At 63.3% G+C, this 14994-nt stretch overlaps 2 protein-coding genes across 4 annotated transcripts; both read left to right on the forward strand.

The window, feature by feature from the left end:
- Positions 1-99: 99 nt before the first annotated feature.
- ACOT7 (acyl-CoA thioesterase 7) lies at positions 100-10474 on the forward strand (the record flags this gene model as incomplete). The annotated part of the gene is made up of 10 exons (XM_035344938.1): positions 100-199; positions 232-404; positions 741-897; positions 2719-2810; positions 3231-3345; positions 3911-3925; positions 4443-4529; positions 6991-7107; positions 7464-7648; positions 9720-10474. Coding segments are annotated over 10 exons (1146 nt in total), but the record flags the coding sequence as incomplete, so codon positions are not given.
- A 665-nt stretch (positions 10475-11139) lies between these two features.
- On the forward strand, positions 11140-14668 carry GPR153 (G protein-coupled receptor 153). Of its 3 annotated transcripts, none has more exons than XM_035344799.1 (6): positions 11140-11161; positions 12326-12792; positions 12933-13362; positions 13507-13615; positions 13692-13876; positions 13944-14668. In XM_035344799.1, the coding sequence occupies exons 2-6, from the start codon at positions 12416-12418 to the stop codon at positions 14568-14570; spliced, it is 1728 nt and encodes a 575-aa protein (XP_035200690.1). In that variant the 5' UTR covers positions 11140-11161; positions 12326-12415; the 3' UTR covers positions 14571-14668. The 3 variants fall into 3 exon arrangements, with proteins under 3 accessions (XP_035200690.1, XP_035200691.1, XP_035200692.1); XM_035344800.1 differs by having other exon boundaries at positions 11161-11281; positions 13426-13615; XM_035344801.1 differs by lacking the exon at positions 11140-11161 and adding an exon at positions 12046-12235 and having other exon boundaries at positions 13426-13615.
- The last annotated feature ends 326 nt before the right edge of the window (positions 14669-14994 follow it).

Below are 14994 nucleotides of genomic sequence, written 5' to 3' on the forward strand. Positions count from 1 at the left end.
CGGCGGGGAGGTGCGGGGGGGGGGAGGCGGGCCGGGCCAAGCCCAGCCCCGCCCCGCCCCGCCCCGCCCCGCCGGAGGCCGCGCCCCGCCGCCGGTACCGGGCGGTTTCCACGGCGACGGGCAGGAAGCGGCTGCCACGTGCTGACGTCGCGGGCATCCGGCATCGACCGGCCATGGCGGGCGGGGAGGGCCGGGGGGAGCGGGGGGGTGGCGGGCCGGGGGGGCCGGGAGCACCGGGGGGCGGCGGCGGGCCGGGCCCCCCCGCGGCTGAGCGGTGCCTCCGCAGGATCATGCGGCCCGACGACGCCAACGTGGCGGGCAACGTGCACGGCGGCACCGTGCTGAAGATGATCGAGGAGGCGGGGGCCATCATCAGCACCCGGCACTGCAACTCCGGCACCGGGGTGAGCGGGGCCGGACTCCGGGGGGTGCCGCCGGGGGGGGGTGCGCTGGGTGCCCCCGCCCGCCGTAAGCTGCGGCTGGGCACCGGGGCTCTGCGGGCTCCCCCCTTCCTGCTGTTCCCGTGGCTGTGCAGCCCCACCGCTGCAGCTGGAGGAAGGCACGCTGCTCGCACCATCACGGAAGGGGAAGCCTGCTGGGGGGGGGGGGGGCAGGTACTGGGCCTCCACCCATGGGGTCCCCTGGGCTGCGGTGTCCTCGTGCCCTGCGATGAAGCAGGGAGTGCTCCCTCCTCTTCTTCCTCCCCTGGAAGCTCTGACCCCGCTGCATCGTGCCCCCAGGAGCCCTGCGTGGCCGCGCTGGCACGCGTGGAGCGGACGGACTTCCTCTCTCCCATGTGCATCGGCGAGGTGGCCAACGTCAGCGCTGAGATCACCTACACCTCCAAGCACTCGGTGGAAGTCCAGGTCAATGTGATGTCTGAAAACATTTTGACAGGTAAACGACTCCTGGCAGCCCGCTGCTCCGCTCCCTTCGGGGCCTGCAGGTCACAGCCCCCACGTGGGGGCTGCCCCACGGCGGCTCATGCCACGCCACTCGCCCTGCTCTCCCAGAGACCAGTGCTGTCCCCACACGGTGTGTGTGGGAGCGGTGTTGGGCTCTGCCCTGTGTGTGGCTGTGCCACAGGCTGGGGCTGCCCCAGCCCTGCTGAGCTCCTCGCTACGCGGGGCTCGGTGAGCAGGGCCACGCTCCGTGCGGTGCTAGCGCCCGGTGCTGAGCTGTCTGCGGGGCTGCTGCTGGCGTGTCTGGGGGCTCGCGGCTGCCTTGCCAGAGCTGCGAGCCACCCCTGCACAGCAGGGATGTGCAGCGATCAGCCCCGGGGCCGTGCCGCTGGTGGTGCTCATCCCTGGGGATGCTGCGGGGGGGATGCGGGCGAGGAGCAGCCGGTGCCCAGCAGGCGGCAGGTTGCTGCTGCAGCGTGCTGGGAGCGGCAGCCGTGACACTCACTAGAGGGCTGCGCTCGCTGCGAGCATCGCTGTGTGCTGCGGCTCTCGCCGGGCGTTTCCACAGGCCCCACACCCCGCTGCTGGCAGAAGCCGTGGGACCGCAGCTTGGTCCTGATGCAGCGTGTGGGGCACCGCAGGGACCCCTTGCCATGCGTGGTGCCTGCTGGAGTGCGTGCCAGGTTTTCTATGCTTCCTTCTGGATAAAGAGGGTCTGCATCGAGACACCCCGTTGTGGTTTGGTGCAGCCTCTGCTTTTTTAGGACTTCAGTTTTTCTTTTGAGGAGATCTCGTGGTGTTGTCTCTGGGCATGGGGGGAAACTAGTCCCGGTTCGGATCCCCTTCTCCCAGCTGCCCACCGCTGGCCGTGGGTCTCCTGCCAGTACAAGTGCAGCCGTGTTGGCAAACCCCAGGCTCCTGCATTGGCTGTGCAGTGCCATCAGGGCTGGGGACACCTCCTGGCCCTCAAAGCTCTGGAGAAATAACTGTTATGAGCAATTGCCCATGCTGGTATCACTGTGCCTCACTCCTTATAGCATCGGGCTAGGGTGGACAGCTCTGCTCTTTTTTTCTCCGCCCCAGACAAGAGCACTCAGCTTCAGCACGGGGCCTCAGCCCCGCAGGGGTTGTTGCTGAGGGCTGCAGATGTGCTGACTTGTGCTCCTAGCTTGCTGAAGAGATGCAGCCTTCTGCAGGAGCCTTTCTTCTCCATATTGTCACCTTGCAACCCCTGGAGTGCTGGGGAGGACACGAGCTTCCAGCATCGTGCGCGGTCTCTTCAGCCCTGGCTCTTCCTGTAGTTGGCTCAGGCTCCTTCTCTTAAATCCCAAGAAAGAAAGGGAGGAACTGAACCAAAACCAGCAGCCAGAAGTCGTTGAATGGTGTCTGCTTTCTCTTTCGTTTCCCACCTCCCTGTTTTAGATCACCAGTTCTGAGAAGCAGCGCAGTGTGTGCAGGGCAAAGAGTGCAGCTTCCCAGAACAGCTGGGAACGGGGGGGCTCCTCCGGCACCCGTGGGTGGGAGCGCCCGTCCGAGGGCTGCCGGGACACGGGGCACCCGTGGGCACTGGGCAGTGCGCTGGGGAGGGGTGGCACAGCTCTGCAGGCCTGTTGTGGTGCGGCTGATGAGTTTTGTTCAAAATCGGAATAATTTAGCGCACGCGGCTGGCTCAGAGCTGACAAAAGCCCTTCCTTGATGTTGCCGTGGTTACTGGCTGGGCTCCTCGGGGTGGCTTTGCCGGGCTGTGCTGTGACAGCCGCTCTGGCAGCGCCGTGTTCCCAGGGCTGCTGTGCTCACGCTGCCCTCCCTCTGCCAGGGGCCAAGAAGGTGACAAACAAGGCGACGCTGTGGTACGTGCCGCTGTCCCTGAAGAACGTGAACAAGGTGGTCGAGGTGCCGCCCATCCAGGTAGGGCTGGGCGCCAGCACGGAGCAGGGGCAGAGCCAGTGCAGCCCTGTCCCCTTTGCTGGTGGGAGTGGGGCCCCCGCTGGCACACGGGGCCTGGTCCCAGTGGAGGCATCGGAGCCATGCGAGGGCAGAACTGCATGAGGCACGCGGGTCCCCAGCCGGGACGGCGCTGCTCAGCTGCCCTCCGTAGGTCCGCACAGAGGTGCGTGCGGTACGAGCGGTGCTGTGTCCCACGCCTGCTCCCAGCTGCAGCACGGGGCTGCCTCTGGCTGCGTGGTGCCGCTGCTGCAGGGCTGCTGTGAGCCTGCCCGGTGTCCCCAGCGCGTGCGGGGCTGGGGGCCCGGGTCTGCTAACGGGCACCCGGCCGCTGCCTGTGGCCAGGGAGCGCAGAGGGTGCACAGAGTGTGCTTTTCCTTCCAGTATGCACGGAAGGAGCAGGAGGACGAGGGGAGGAAGCGCTATGAAGAGCAAAAGCTGGATCGGCTGGAAACCAAGCAAAGGAACGGTGATGTGATCATGCCGGTGATCAACCCAGGTAACGCAGCCCCTGCTGGCAGCACATGCCCTTAGGCCGTGTCTGTGTTCTTCCTGTGAGATCTGTCTTGGCTAAAGGAAGGTGGAAAGCATATTTTATTTTCCTGAGTTTTCTGCTGCTGATATGCCTAAGGAGAAGGCGTTCTTTGGGTGTTTCCAGTCCAGAGCAAGCAGCTCCTCCAGGCCCTGTGGTCCGGCAGGGAGGCAGAGGGATGAGCTTGGGCACAAAACTAGAGCAGCCAGCTGCAGCGGGGCTTCTGGAGCTCACTTTCACAGAACCAGACTGCTCTGCTGCTTGCGTGTGCTCAGAGAGCTGCAAGAGCCACGGCTCAGGCCGTCATCCTGGCTTGGTGATGCTGCAGCTACCAGGGACCCCAAAAGCATTTCTTGCAGAACTCGAATACCCACACCGTTAGTGCCCGTGGGGTCAGGATGTCAGATTCGTAAAATGCCAAATGTGCCTGGCTGCACATGGATGTGCGGGGACTGAACTGGGTCACCTCTGTGGTAATAAATAATGAAAGTCGCTTAAATACCTTTTTTTCCTTTGCTTTCCCTGCTCACAGATAGACAGACAAAAGGTAAGGCTGTGGGCACGGTGGGTGGCGGGTGCTGCCGCAGGGAGCATCCTCCCTGCCGCTATGTGCCACTACCTGGGGGGTGGGAGCAGAGATGTTGAAGCTGAGCAGAAAGCGTGGTCCCTTGAGACACTGCCAAACGCAGATGGGTGAACAGGCCGGGTTTGGGAAACTTAGCTTCAGGTCACGAAGTCGGTGACCGGAGGAGGAAAACCTTGCAGGTATCCTTGCGTTCCAGTTTCCTTTCAGGCTCCTGTTAACTTTAAAAGAAAAAACAAACTGAACTTGAATAAAATTTGTAGGCAAATAGCAGAGAGAGGTGGCGGTCCATCATGCGTTCAGTAGCCCGTGCTTTCAGGGCTTCTCAGGACTGATGTAGGTGTTTTGTCCCGACTTGGAAGCGCTTCAGGTTGCAGAAGCTAGCACAGCATCTTCCCTAGGGCGTGCGGGACGCTGGCATGGGTGGGCTGGCAGGCACCCGCCATGCTGCGCTAACCCCTCCGTGTCTCTCTGTGAGCAGAGCCGCACACCGTGGGCTACAGCCAGTCCAGCCTGATCCACCTGGTGGGCCCGTCGGACTGCACGCTGCTCGGCTTCGTCCATGGAGGTGAGTGAGCGGCATGGCCATGGCCGAGCCCCGGCACGAGGAGCGGGAGGTGGCCGCATCCCGAGGGGTCCACTCAGTGCCACCCAGGCCCCACAGCTGGCAGGGTTTAGGCACCCGGCCTCCTGCCCACGGCAAACACGCTGTATGGACAAATTTGAAGAGCAGCAGCACACCAAATTGGGTTATTTGGGGCATAAGCAAGCACTGCAGCAGGTGAAGCACCCTTTTGGTGAAGCACTCTCTGCCAGGAGTGAAGTGCTGCGCCTCCTGGGCTGCGGCAGCGCTGCCAGGTGCTCCTCTGCACATCGTTCTAGCACGTGCATGCTTTGCAGCTGATACCTGCATCCCATGTTTGGTGACAATTATAATGCACCATTTACTTCATTTTTAGTGTTTCGTGTCTGCGATCCCTAAGCAGTGCCTAATGGCACCGCGCATGGTAAGCAGCTCACAGAGAGCCAGGAACGAGCCCCTGGGAGCATGGAGAATGGTAAATGGAGTAACAGGGTGAGGATAATTGGGGAGTGCAATTTTCTCATTACCTACAAAGGACTGTCTGTGTGTGTCTGAAACACAACGAGCAGAGCTTTCAGCGCAGCAGTAATGGATTACCGCACCTGAAGCAGCATTTTTTATCTGTGCTGGTTACCGATGCAGTGATCTTCAGCACAGGGTGAGCATGTGAAACTTCTTTTTTTAAATGGAGAGAAAAAAAAAAATAAACACCATGTCTTATCAAAAATGGAGCAAGTGCAGACTGCACAGGCTTTTGGCCACATGAATCTTTTCAGATGGAAAACTTGTGCTGCTCCCTTGCCAGCAGCTGGTGATTCCCCAGGGCCCACCAAATGCTTTGGGGGCTGGTGGGGAGCAAACCCCACGGCTGGCCCTGGGGGATCCCTGCAGTCCGCTGCTGAACAGAGCGAGCCTCGTGGCTCCAGCATCTGCAGCAAGTAGATGCAATCGCACCTGGTTCAGCAGTGCCCTGAGAAGGCAAAGACGGAGCAGAGCAGCAGTGGGGCATGGGCCATGGCCCCATGCGGGCTGCTGCTGCTGCTGGGCACCTGCGGCTCTGACAGCCCGGGCACGGGGATGTGTTTGTCTCCCCTTCCGAAGAACAGAGCTGAGATGCCACCAAACTTCAAGGTATAATTAGCAGCTGTGAGGCCTAATTAGCACAAGGCAACAGATGTGGTAAGAATAGCGGCACTGGCACAACGCTCTATTTTGATCCCAGCGCGAGTCACAGGACCCTGGAAAAATCCCACCAAAGCTGCGGAACGATGCCTGCCGTGAGGGCGCAGCACTAGGCCTGTGCTAAGTTCCCGCACCAGCCACCCATGCACTTGCTCAAAAATTCTTAAATCATCACAAGAACCACAATATTTTCCCATTTTTGTGCTTGTCGGGCATCCCGAGCAGCCAGGCTGTTCACAGTGGCAGCGTGGGGACGTCAGGCTGTGGCAGCCCTGTGGGGGTCGCAGGTTTCCCCCCTGCTGCATGCCCGGGGCAGTGGGGACAGCTCCCGGCCGTCCCTCGCCATCCTCAGTGCTTGTGGCAGGAAACGTGAGGGTGCCATCTTGTGAGAGTGCCACTGCTGCAGCAGGAAAATAAAACGTGCAGTGTGGTGGGCAAACCAGCAATGACACGGCCTGGGGGGGGTCCGGGAACGAGCAAACGCCACCTCCTCCCCGGGGTCTGGCACCAGCCTGCTGGCCATAAAAAATTGGCGGTTGCCATGGTGACTGCCCGATCCCCTTGGGGCCGCTGCCATCCAGGTCGGTGAGGCGCACGGGGCTCGTGCTAGCTGCCGTGGGGGGCCGGGCCGATGCCCCTTGCCTGCCTTCAAGAGAGGCGGCTTCCATTTATTTATATATATATAAAGAAAATGCTGTTAAAAATAGAACCTTCAAAGACAGTCAACACACTGCCGCTGTTTTCAAGATCCACTGGCAGTTAAATGTTGCATTCAGAAATATCTCTGCCACCAGATGTTGAGGCTCATGTTCAGAGAGGGCTCTGTCTAGGTTTAAAAAAAGCCCAGGGAACTGACACAGTCAAACCGTAAATCCTACAATTTTGTTGCCATCTTTCAAATTGCAAATCTCAAATTATAAATACTGAGTGTAAAAATTACTGCAATTTGCAGGAGTAATTTCCTCGGGGCTGGCAGCTCCGACGCATGCGGTGAGGGGGGACCTGGCGAGGGGCGAGCTGCCCGGGCGGGATGGGGGTCCTGAGCCACGCACCGGTGAGCTGGGCGTGCAGGAGGCACAGGGCTGTGCAGCCCGGGCACGAGATCCCTTTGCTTAGCAGGAACAGACAAGCTTCTTGGAGGAAGCCTTTCGGGCTTTGTAGTCCTTAAGCTCCAAAACAAACGTTCTAGCTCTCGAATCCTCAGCCCTGGGCTGGTGCTGGCGGCCATCGGCACCGGGAGCCACAGCTCTGCCTCCTCCCGCAGGGGTCACCATGAAGCTGATGGACGAGGTCGCCGGGATTGTGGCTGCCCGCCACTGCAAGACCAACATCGTCACCGCCTCCGTGGACGCCATCAACTTCCACGAGAAGATCAAGAAAGGTCAGGGGGTGTGGGCAGTGGCGTCTTGGCAGTGGGGAACGCTGTCCTGGTGAGCCTTGTGCAGCGCTCAGCTGCCCATAGGTTGATGCAGAGAGGCCTGGGGCAGGTGGCATCCGGGGCCTGGGAAATGATTTTGGGCATCAAATTAATCTAGGGTGCCCAAAACTGAGTGATGCTGGTGCGTGAGGAGCGTCGCTGGGGCAGCTCCTGTGGGGGCTGGTGGCTGCAGCCTGGGGCCGAGCCCTGCCAGGGGCATCGCGGGTCCCCCATGGGCCCGACCTGCGTGTGGCGAGCTTTCTGCTCGCAGGTGCAGCCGCGGTGCCCTCGTGGGTGAACCACCCCTCTCCGTTCCGCAGGTAGTGTTATCACCATCTCGGGGCGCATGACCTTCACGAGCAATAAATCCATGGAAATTGAAGTCTTTGTGGATGCTGACCCTTTCGTGGATGAGTCGCAGGAGCGATACCGTGCTGTCAGCGCGTTCTTTACCTACGTGTCCCTGAGCAAGGAGGGGAAGCCCCTGCCTGTCCCTCAGCTGCTGGTAAGAGCTCACTCGGTGCGCGCACAGCCCCGTGCTGCTCGGGCTTCTGAGCACAAATGTTCTGCTCTTTGCTGCAAGTACGGGAGGTTTCAAGCTTCCTGTTTATTAAACACTGAATATTTTACATACTTGGGCTTTTCATGTGATGCCCTCAGGGCTTTGTTGTCCAACAAAACCTCTTCCTCTGAATTGTTCAGCAGAAAAACATGAGCATTAATGAGCCTTGCCAAGCCAGCCTTCAGGGTTGTTGTTGTTGTTTTTTTTTAAAAAAAAATCTTCTGGTTGAAAACTGCCAGTACAGAGATTGTTTTTCCTTTATCACAATTGAGGAAAATCTGTCGCTGGAGCTTCACGGCTTCCTCCCACCCCACAGTGACCTGATGGATGCCCGCAGCCCCCGGCCCCACCGCCCTCCTCCGGCTCCCGGATGCCGGCGGTGCTGCGCTGACGCAGCGCTGATGGCAGGGAGTTGTTTCTTGATTAATATTTCATGCCGAGTAGGTCTCCTTCTGTTCTGTGCGCTGTGGCATTTTGGAGGATTTTGTGGGCTAATTATACATTAGCCATCCAAGCTGCGTTCCATGGAGCCGTTTTCCATCTCCGCTTCCTGCGGCAGGCGGTGCGGTGCCTCCCGCGCGCTGTGGGACGCGCGGTGCTGCCTGACGGCCGCGGGCTGAGGCTGGCTCAGACCCTGCATGGCGCTGGCCGGGCCTGCAGTGCTGTGGCTCCACCACCACGGTGCAAGTGCTGCCGCGGGGCTGCTCGAGGGCAGGATCTGGCCCGCTGCCCAGCAGGTTTCCCACCAGGCGCTCGTGTCCAAACACTTGCATCCAACCCATGTGCTGCCTCTGGCTCCAGCCCCAGCTGAAGTTGAACAAGGGATATCTTTTTTTTAAAAAAAATCTGAATAATTTAGTGAATGCATGTTACTGGAATGAAATGTGCTGCTAGCTATTAATCTGTTCCTGTGAATATGTCCTGGTGGGGTTTGGTGGTACCGCAGCAGTGCAGGGCTCCTGGTGTCCTCACTCGCAGGCAGGAGCTGAGCCATGGGGAGCCTGGGCGCGAGACAACACTAACGGGGGTGCTGCCAGCTCCGTTATGCTCGGGCTGGGTTTCTCTGAGTGATGTCCTGCATTAAAGAGGTCGCTGGACTGGGGCAGCCACGGTACCGCGGTCACGGGCAGCCCATGGTGTGGCACCGCTGCAATGCAGGGTGCAGGGGTCACTTTTCTGTAGGGCTTTGGCATCAGGGTGAGCAAAGTTTTCAGCCGTGATTGCGTTGCCTGTCCAAGCAGGCAGTCCAGGCAGAGCACACAGAGTTGCATCTTCTTGCTGGCAGTAATTTAATTATTAATCTCTATTGTCCCTGTGGAGCTTAGAGTAATGCATCTTTAACGAGCTCTCAGAGGGAGCCGCGCTGTGTGCAGCAATGGCATTTCTTTTTTCTCTCTGCTGCGAGCTAACCCGAAGGGCATCCGTGCTGGGGGCTCAGTGGCTGGTGGGGTGGGGGCTGTTTGTGGGCCCCCACAGGGCACGTGGCTACAGGGCTTGGGGTGAGCAGCCCGCACAGGGCCAGCCAGGGGCTGCAGCTTCTGGGAGCGCGATGCAGTGCAGTGCTGGTGGTGAGGGGTGCGACTTCGGGGCTGTCTTGCTGCAAGGGCCTTGCTGTAACCCTGAGTCATCTCTGGGTGCTGGAGCGACCCTTCACTGTGAAAGGAACTCTCTCATCCGAGTGGTATCCAGAGGCTACGGCTGGCCAAGCCTGGGGCAGAGGGGATAGAACAGCAAGGCTGATGTGGGACAATGTGGAACTGTCACAGGGAGGGGCCGTGAGGTGAGGGTGGTGTCCCATCGTGGGCAACAGGAGCAGCTGGCAGCGCCCAGGACGTGGCCAGGCTCCATCTGGCACCTCCCACGGACGGTGCTGTGGGCGCCGCCGACAGCTGGAAGGGAACTGAACTTATTGATTGAACAGAGTCCGTGTAAACTTGCCCACGCATCAGATCTGCCCATTCAGATCCTAATTAAGCTAATGTTCATGGCTTTGCTTTCTTTCGGTTACTGCCAGACGGAAACCGAGGACGAGAAGAGGCGCTTTGAGGAAGGGAAGGGGAGATACCTCCAAACAAAAGCCAAGAGACAGGCGCAGATGCAGCAGGCTGCCCAGCACTGATCTCCGACCCGGACCAAAGCGCTCGCAGGAGAGCTGCTGGCGACCGCGCGCTGCTCAAGTATTCACTCGGCCAAACCTCCAAGTTCCCATTCGTGTTGTGTTACATGTGCAGGGCCTCGTGTGCTGCCACTGCGCCGTGCCCTGCTGCAGGAGCGGGCTCAAGCAGAGCCGGTGTTCTGGGTGCGCCGCAGCCTGGCCCGCGGTGCTGCAGCACTGCCACCAGCGAGCTGCTGCTGGGTTTACCGCCCTCGCCCCATGTATTAAACGGCTTAAATGCTCCAAAAAGCCTCTGGGATCTGCCTGGCTCTCGGGAGCATTTGCATCGGTTTGTCAGTGAGCCCCAGAGCCCTGGTTTTGGGGTTTCATCCCCTCAGTGAGACTCCTGCCCGCACCGCAGCGGTGCACACGCACGTGGCAGCACAAGGGACGCACGAGGCCCCAAGTCTTTGTGAAGCTGTGTTAAACTTACAGTATGTCCTAAAAATGTACACCAAAGCTTATTTATGATACTTGCAACTATAAATGCGACCGAGTATTGTATTGAATGTCTCAGCCCCTTCCATTGACAGCCCTAGGTAGTATCTCCGTGTGCATCTAAGTTATTTGAGGAATACTGTGACATAAATAAAGTCTGTCATCTCTGACTGGAATAAAGGGGGTGTCACTTTTTTCCTGAAGCAGTGGCACGGCTAGTTTAAAAGCTTAATCCAAACCCTCGCTCTGAGCTGCAGCGGCGCTGGCTGCCGCGGGCGTTCAGCTCCACACTGACATTTCCCCGCTCCCCGTAATCCCCGGGGGGGCTCACAGCCCCCCTGCCTCTGCCCTGGGAGTTTGGCAGACCCCCGGGCCGGCTCTCCCATGTGTCCCTAAGGGGGATGCGTTGCCGGGGCCGCTGCTTATGCCGAGTGGGGCTCCGGGGGGGGGGGGGGGCTCGCACCACCCGGGGGGCAAAACGGGGGCGGGGGGCGCCCCCGGGGGGTAGGGGGAGCGGGGGGGGTTACGGGGGGATCCTCCCCGCCCGGGGAGCAGGGACGAAGCCGCTGTCCCCGTCGCCGCGCCCGTCCCCGTGGCTGTCCCCGTGGCTGTCCCCGCGGCCCCGGGGGCGCTGCCGGGGTGCTCGGGGGGGCGGGGGCCGGGGTCCGCTCCCGTGCCCATGCCCGTGCCGGCGCGGCGGGCGGTGCCGAGACATGCGCTGTGCCGCCCGCCGCGGCCCCGGCTGGGCGCTCGGCTCGGCTCGGCTCGGCTCCGAGCGGCTCGGTGCGGGAGGCGGCTCCGCGGCGGGGCACGGCTCCGCGGAACCGGGCGGAACCGGGCTGCGCTGCGCCCGCCGCGGGCAGGTAGGGGCGGGGCGGCACCGGCACCGGCGGCGTCCTTTTGCCGCCGGGCTGCCCCCGCCGTCGGGCAACCGGGGGTGCGGTGCGCAGGAGCCGCGCCGGGAAGTGCGGGGCTCCGCTCCGGTACCGGGCGGGACCGGCGGGGCTGCGGGAGGGCGGGCGAGGGGCAGCGGGAGCCGGGACCGGGGGGGGGGGGGTGCAGCGGCGCCGGTGCCCCTCGGGCAGCCCCCGGGGAGGCAGCTCCGGCTCTGCCCGACGGCGCCTCCCGGCTCCGGGGCGCCCGGGGAGGCCGAGCCCGGTGGGCAGAGCGCCGGGACCCGCCGGGGCGGCGGGGGCGAGCGTGGGGCTTCAGGCCGTGGAGCAGCCGCCGAGGACGGGGCGGCCGCGGGGGTTCCCGCACGGCGGGGGCCGCCGAGCCCCCGGGGCGCTTCGTGCTGCCTCCCCCGCAGCCCGGCACCTCCCGACACGCGTGGCGGGGGGATGTGGAGGGCCGGGGTTACATAAGAGCGGGTGCTTTCCCCCTCCTCTGCCTCTTTTTCCCTCCTCCTCTCTGCCCCCTGGGCTGGGCGGGCAGCCCCATGCGGGGTCTGTCTCTCGTGGAGGAGTAGCCCCCTACGCAGCCCTCATGGCCGGCGCCCTGGGGAAGCTCCCAAAATCTGTGGGGTGTCTGGGAGCTTCCCCGGGGCACTGTCGGCGTGGGCCGTGGGCTTCCCTCGGCAGCACAGCAGGCTCCGGAGGCTGTTTTTCCTGTAGTTATTTTTAAGAAAGAAAATCCTTGTCTTTTAATGGGAAGCCCAGAATAGCTCCCGGTGTTTGGCAGCCGTGTGATGCGGCTCGGGGGTGCTGTGTGGGGCTGTGCCCCGTGGGCAGGTCCCTGACCCCCGAGCATCTTGCTGACTGGCACGACACGGGGCTGCGGGCAGCTTCCCGCTCCGGGGGCGAGGAGGTTGTGTCGGCAGCGCCGTGGCTGCCAGCTTGCTGCTTCTTCCCGAGGAGTCTAATTATAGCTGCGAGACTGTGGTGCCTCCTCTCCACCCGCTAACGTGCCCGTGCTGGAGGCCCTCAGGCACATCCTTGGTGGGGAACGGCCCTTGGGCGAGCGTGCTTGGGGACGCGGCGGCACCACGGGGAATCTATGGGGTGCTGACAGCCTGTGCTCGCTTGCAGGTGCTGGGCTCGGCGGCGCCCAGAACCAGCCTTGATGGACCGCAGCGTGCCCTAGGATGCCTGCGGCCGCAGCCCCGCAGCGCCTCGCCAATGGTGCCGCGTCCCTCCACCATGCGCGATGAGCAGCGGCTGCCCGGCAATGCGGTAGCCTGGCTGGCGTGCGCCGGGGTCTCGCTGCTCACCAATGCCTGGGGCATCCTCAGCATCAGCGCCAAGCAGAAGAAGTGGAAGCCGCTGGAGTTCCTGCTGTGCTCCCTGGCGGGGACCCACATCCTCAACACCGCCATCCCCATCACCACATACGCGGTGGTGCAGCTCCGGCGGCGGCGCTCAGGCTACGAGTGGAATGAGGGCCTCTGCAAGGTCTTCGTCTCCACCTTCTACACCCTCACACTGGTCACCTGCTTCTCTGTCACCTCCCTCTCCTACCACCGCATGTGGATGGTCCGCTGGCCCGTCAACTACAGGTACCGCGGCTTTGCCTGCCCTGTGCCACGTCCCCGGTCACGCTTCAGTGACTGTACCAGCACCTGGGGAGGGGGAGAGAGCCCTGGCACGCAGGCCCCACTGGGCTGAGCGTGTTGGGGGCTCTGCCCCTTCTCCCCAGGCTGAGCAACACCAGGAAGCAAGCTGTTCACACTGTGATGGGGATCTGGATGGTCTCTTTCATCCTCTCCACGCTGCCGGCAGTAGGGTGGCATGACACCACTGAGCGCTTCTACGCCAGGGACTGCCGCTTCGTCGTGACGGAGATCGGCCTGGGCTTCGGCGTCTGCTTCCTGCTCCTCATCGGGGGCAGCATGGCTGTGGGCGCCGTCTGCATTGCCATCGCCCTCTTTCACACCGTCTGGGGTCGGCGCGGCCCCAACCCCAGCAAGAACCGCTTCCACGTGCCCACCATCGTGGTGGAGGACGCCCAGGGCAAGCGGCGCTCCTCCATTGACGGCTCCGAGCCCATCAAGACGTCCCTGCAGATCACCTACCTGGTCACCATCATCGTGCTCATCTACGACGTCCTAATGGGCTTCCCGGTGCTGGTGAGTGCCACGGGGATGGGGCGGGGGCACGCGGGGACCGCTGGTGACGTGCCGGTGCCACAGGTGGTGAGCGCCGCCAGCCTGCGCTCGGACGCCTCCTCTGACTGGATGGTGCTGTGCCTCATCTGGTGCTCGCTGGTGCAGTCCCTGCTCCTGCCCCTCTTCCTCTGGGCCTGTGACCGCTACCGTGCCGACCCGCGCGCTGTCTGCGAGAAGTGCCGCGCCGTCCTGGCCAGCGACGACGGGGACGAAGGTGGGGTGCGTGGCGGGGAGGGGTGCGTGGTGGGGACAGGGGGTGCCCAAAATGTCAGCGGACCCGTTCCCGGCAGAAAGCAGCCTGGAGGGTGCTGCGGCTGGCGAGCTGGTGTACGACCGCCCCTACGAGTACGGCTGCGTGGCCGAGGTCCTGGCGCTGGACCCCGTCGCCACACGTGACTTCTCGGCGCTGGAGCGGGGCCTGCCCCCAGTGAGCCCCGCCAGGACGGAGCCAGGGGACCGTATGCAGTACCTGCAGGTAAGGGGCTGCCCGCAGGCGGGGCGCCGGGGCTCTGGCACCCGGCACCGACGGCGCTGCCCCGCAGGTGCCCCCACTGCGGCGGTTCTCCCACGACGAGACGGACCTGTGGACCAGCAGCCAGGTTGCAGCCTACCTGCAGCACTGGGGGCCCGGTGGGGAGGCAGTGGGGCTGGCGCGGCTCCTTGCTCCCCGCCGCGACCGGCCCCACCATGGCTTTGTCCCCTGCCCTGAGGAGCAGCTCACCTACCGCCGCCGGCGCCGCTCCGCCGACAGCCTGGCCTCCCCGCTGCACGTCCCTGGAGAGGGCCTGCGCCTGGCCGACCTCCGTGGCCTCGGCGGTGAGGAAGGGGCTGCCGGGAGCCCGGGGCGCTCGGCCTCAGTGGCACTGCTGCCCGTGGCCGTGCCGCACCAGGCCAGCCTGCTGGCTGCCTTCCCGCTGGCCACCCTCCAGCACGAGCCCCGGGCGCTGCCTGGCCCGCCGGGTGCCCTCGCCGTCCCCGGGCCCCGGCTGGCCCCCGAGGACCCGGCGCGGCTCTTTGCCCCGCGGCCTGCTGAGCGCTGCGGGGGCCGGGCGCTGCGGCCAGGCCTTGGGGACGGCGGCCGGGGCAGCAGCAGCAGCCTCCTCAGTTCACCATCGGCTTCCTCGGGGTACGTCACATTCCTCTCAGGGTCCATCGGCTCGGCCTCGTAGGGCCTGGACGGGACAGGACGGGCGTTACTGGACAGAACGGGCTGGGCGTTATGGCACAGAACGGGAGCGAACAGCACGGGGCCCTGCCATGCCCTGCGTTCCGGGCCGTGCGTTCCGGGCCCGGCCGGGCTGTGCCGTGCGTTCCGGGCCGCGTTACAGGGCAGAACGGGCCCGGTCAGGCCGGGCCGTGCGTTACGGGACAGGACGGGCCCTGCCTCCTGCACGCCTGGCAGCCCCGGTGCAGCAACCTCCCTCCCCCCCCGCAGCCCGGTGCAGGCGGGTCCCGAGGGTCGCCCCGGGCTGCTCGCCGCTCCACAGACTGCTCTACCGGGCTTTTTAAAATTTTATTTTCCAGTTTTCAATAAAAAGCCGCGCGCAGAGCTGCGGGCACCCATGGGCGGTGCGGAGCGGTGGGGGCGGGGGG

This window comes from Oxyura jamaicensis, chromosome 21, assembly GCF_011077185.1.
Source record: "Oxyura jamaicensis isolate SHBP4307 breed ruddy duck chromosome 21, BPBGC_Ojam_1.0, whole genome shotgun sequence".
Taxonomy (NCBI): Eukaryota; Metazoa; Chordata; class Aves; order Anseriformes; family Anatidae; genus Oxyura; species Oxyura jamaicensis.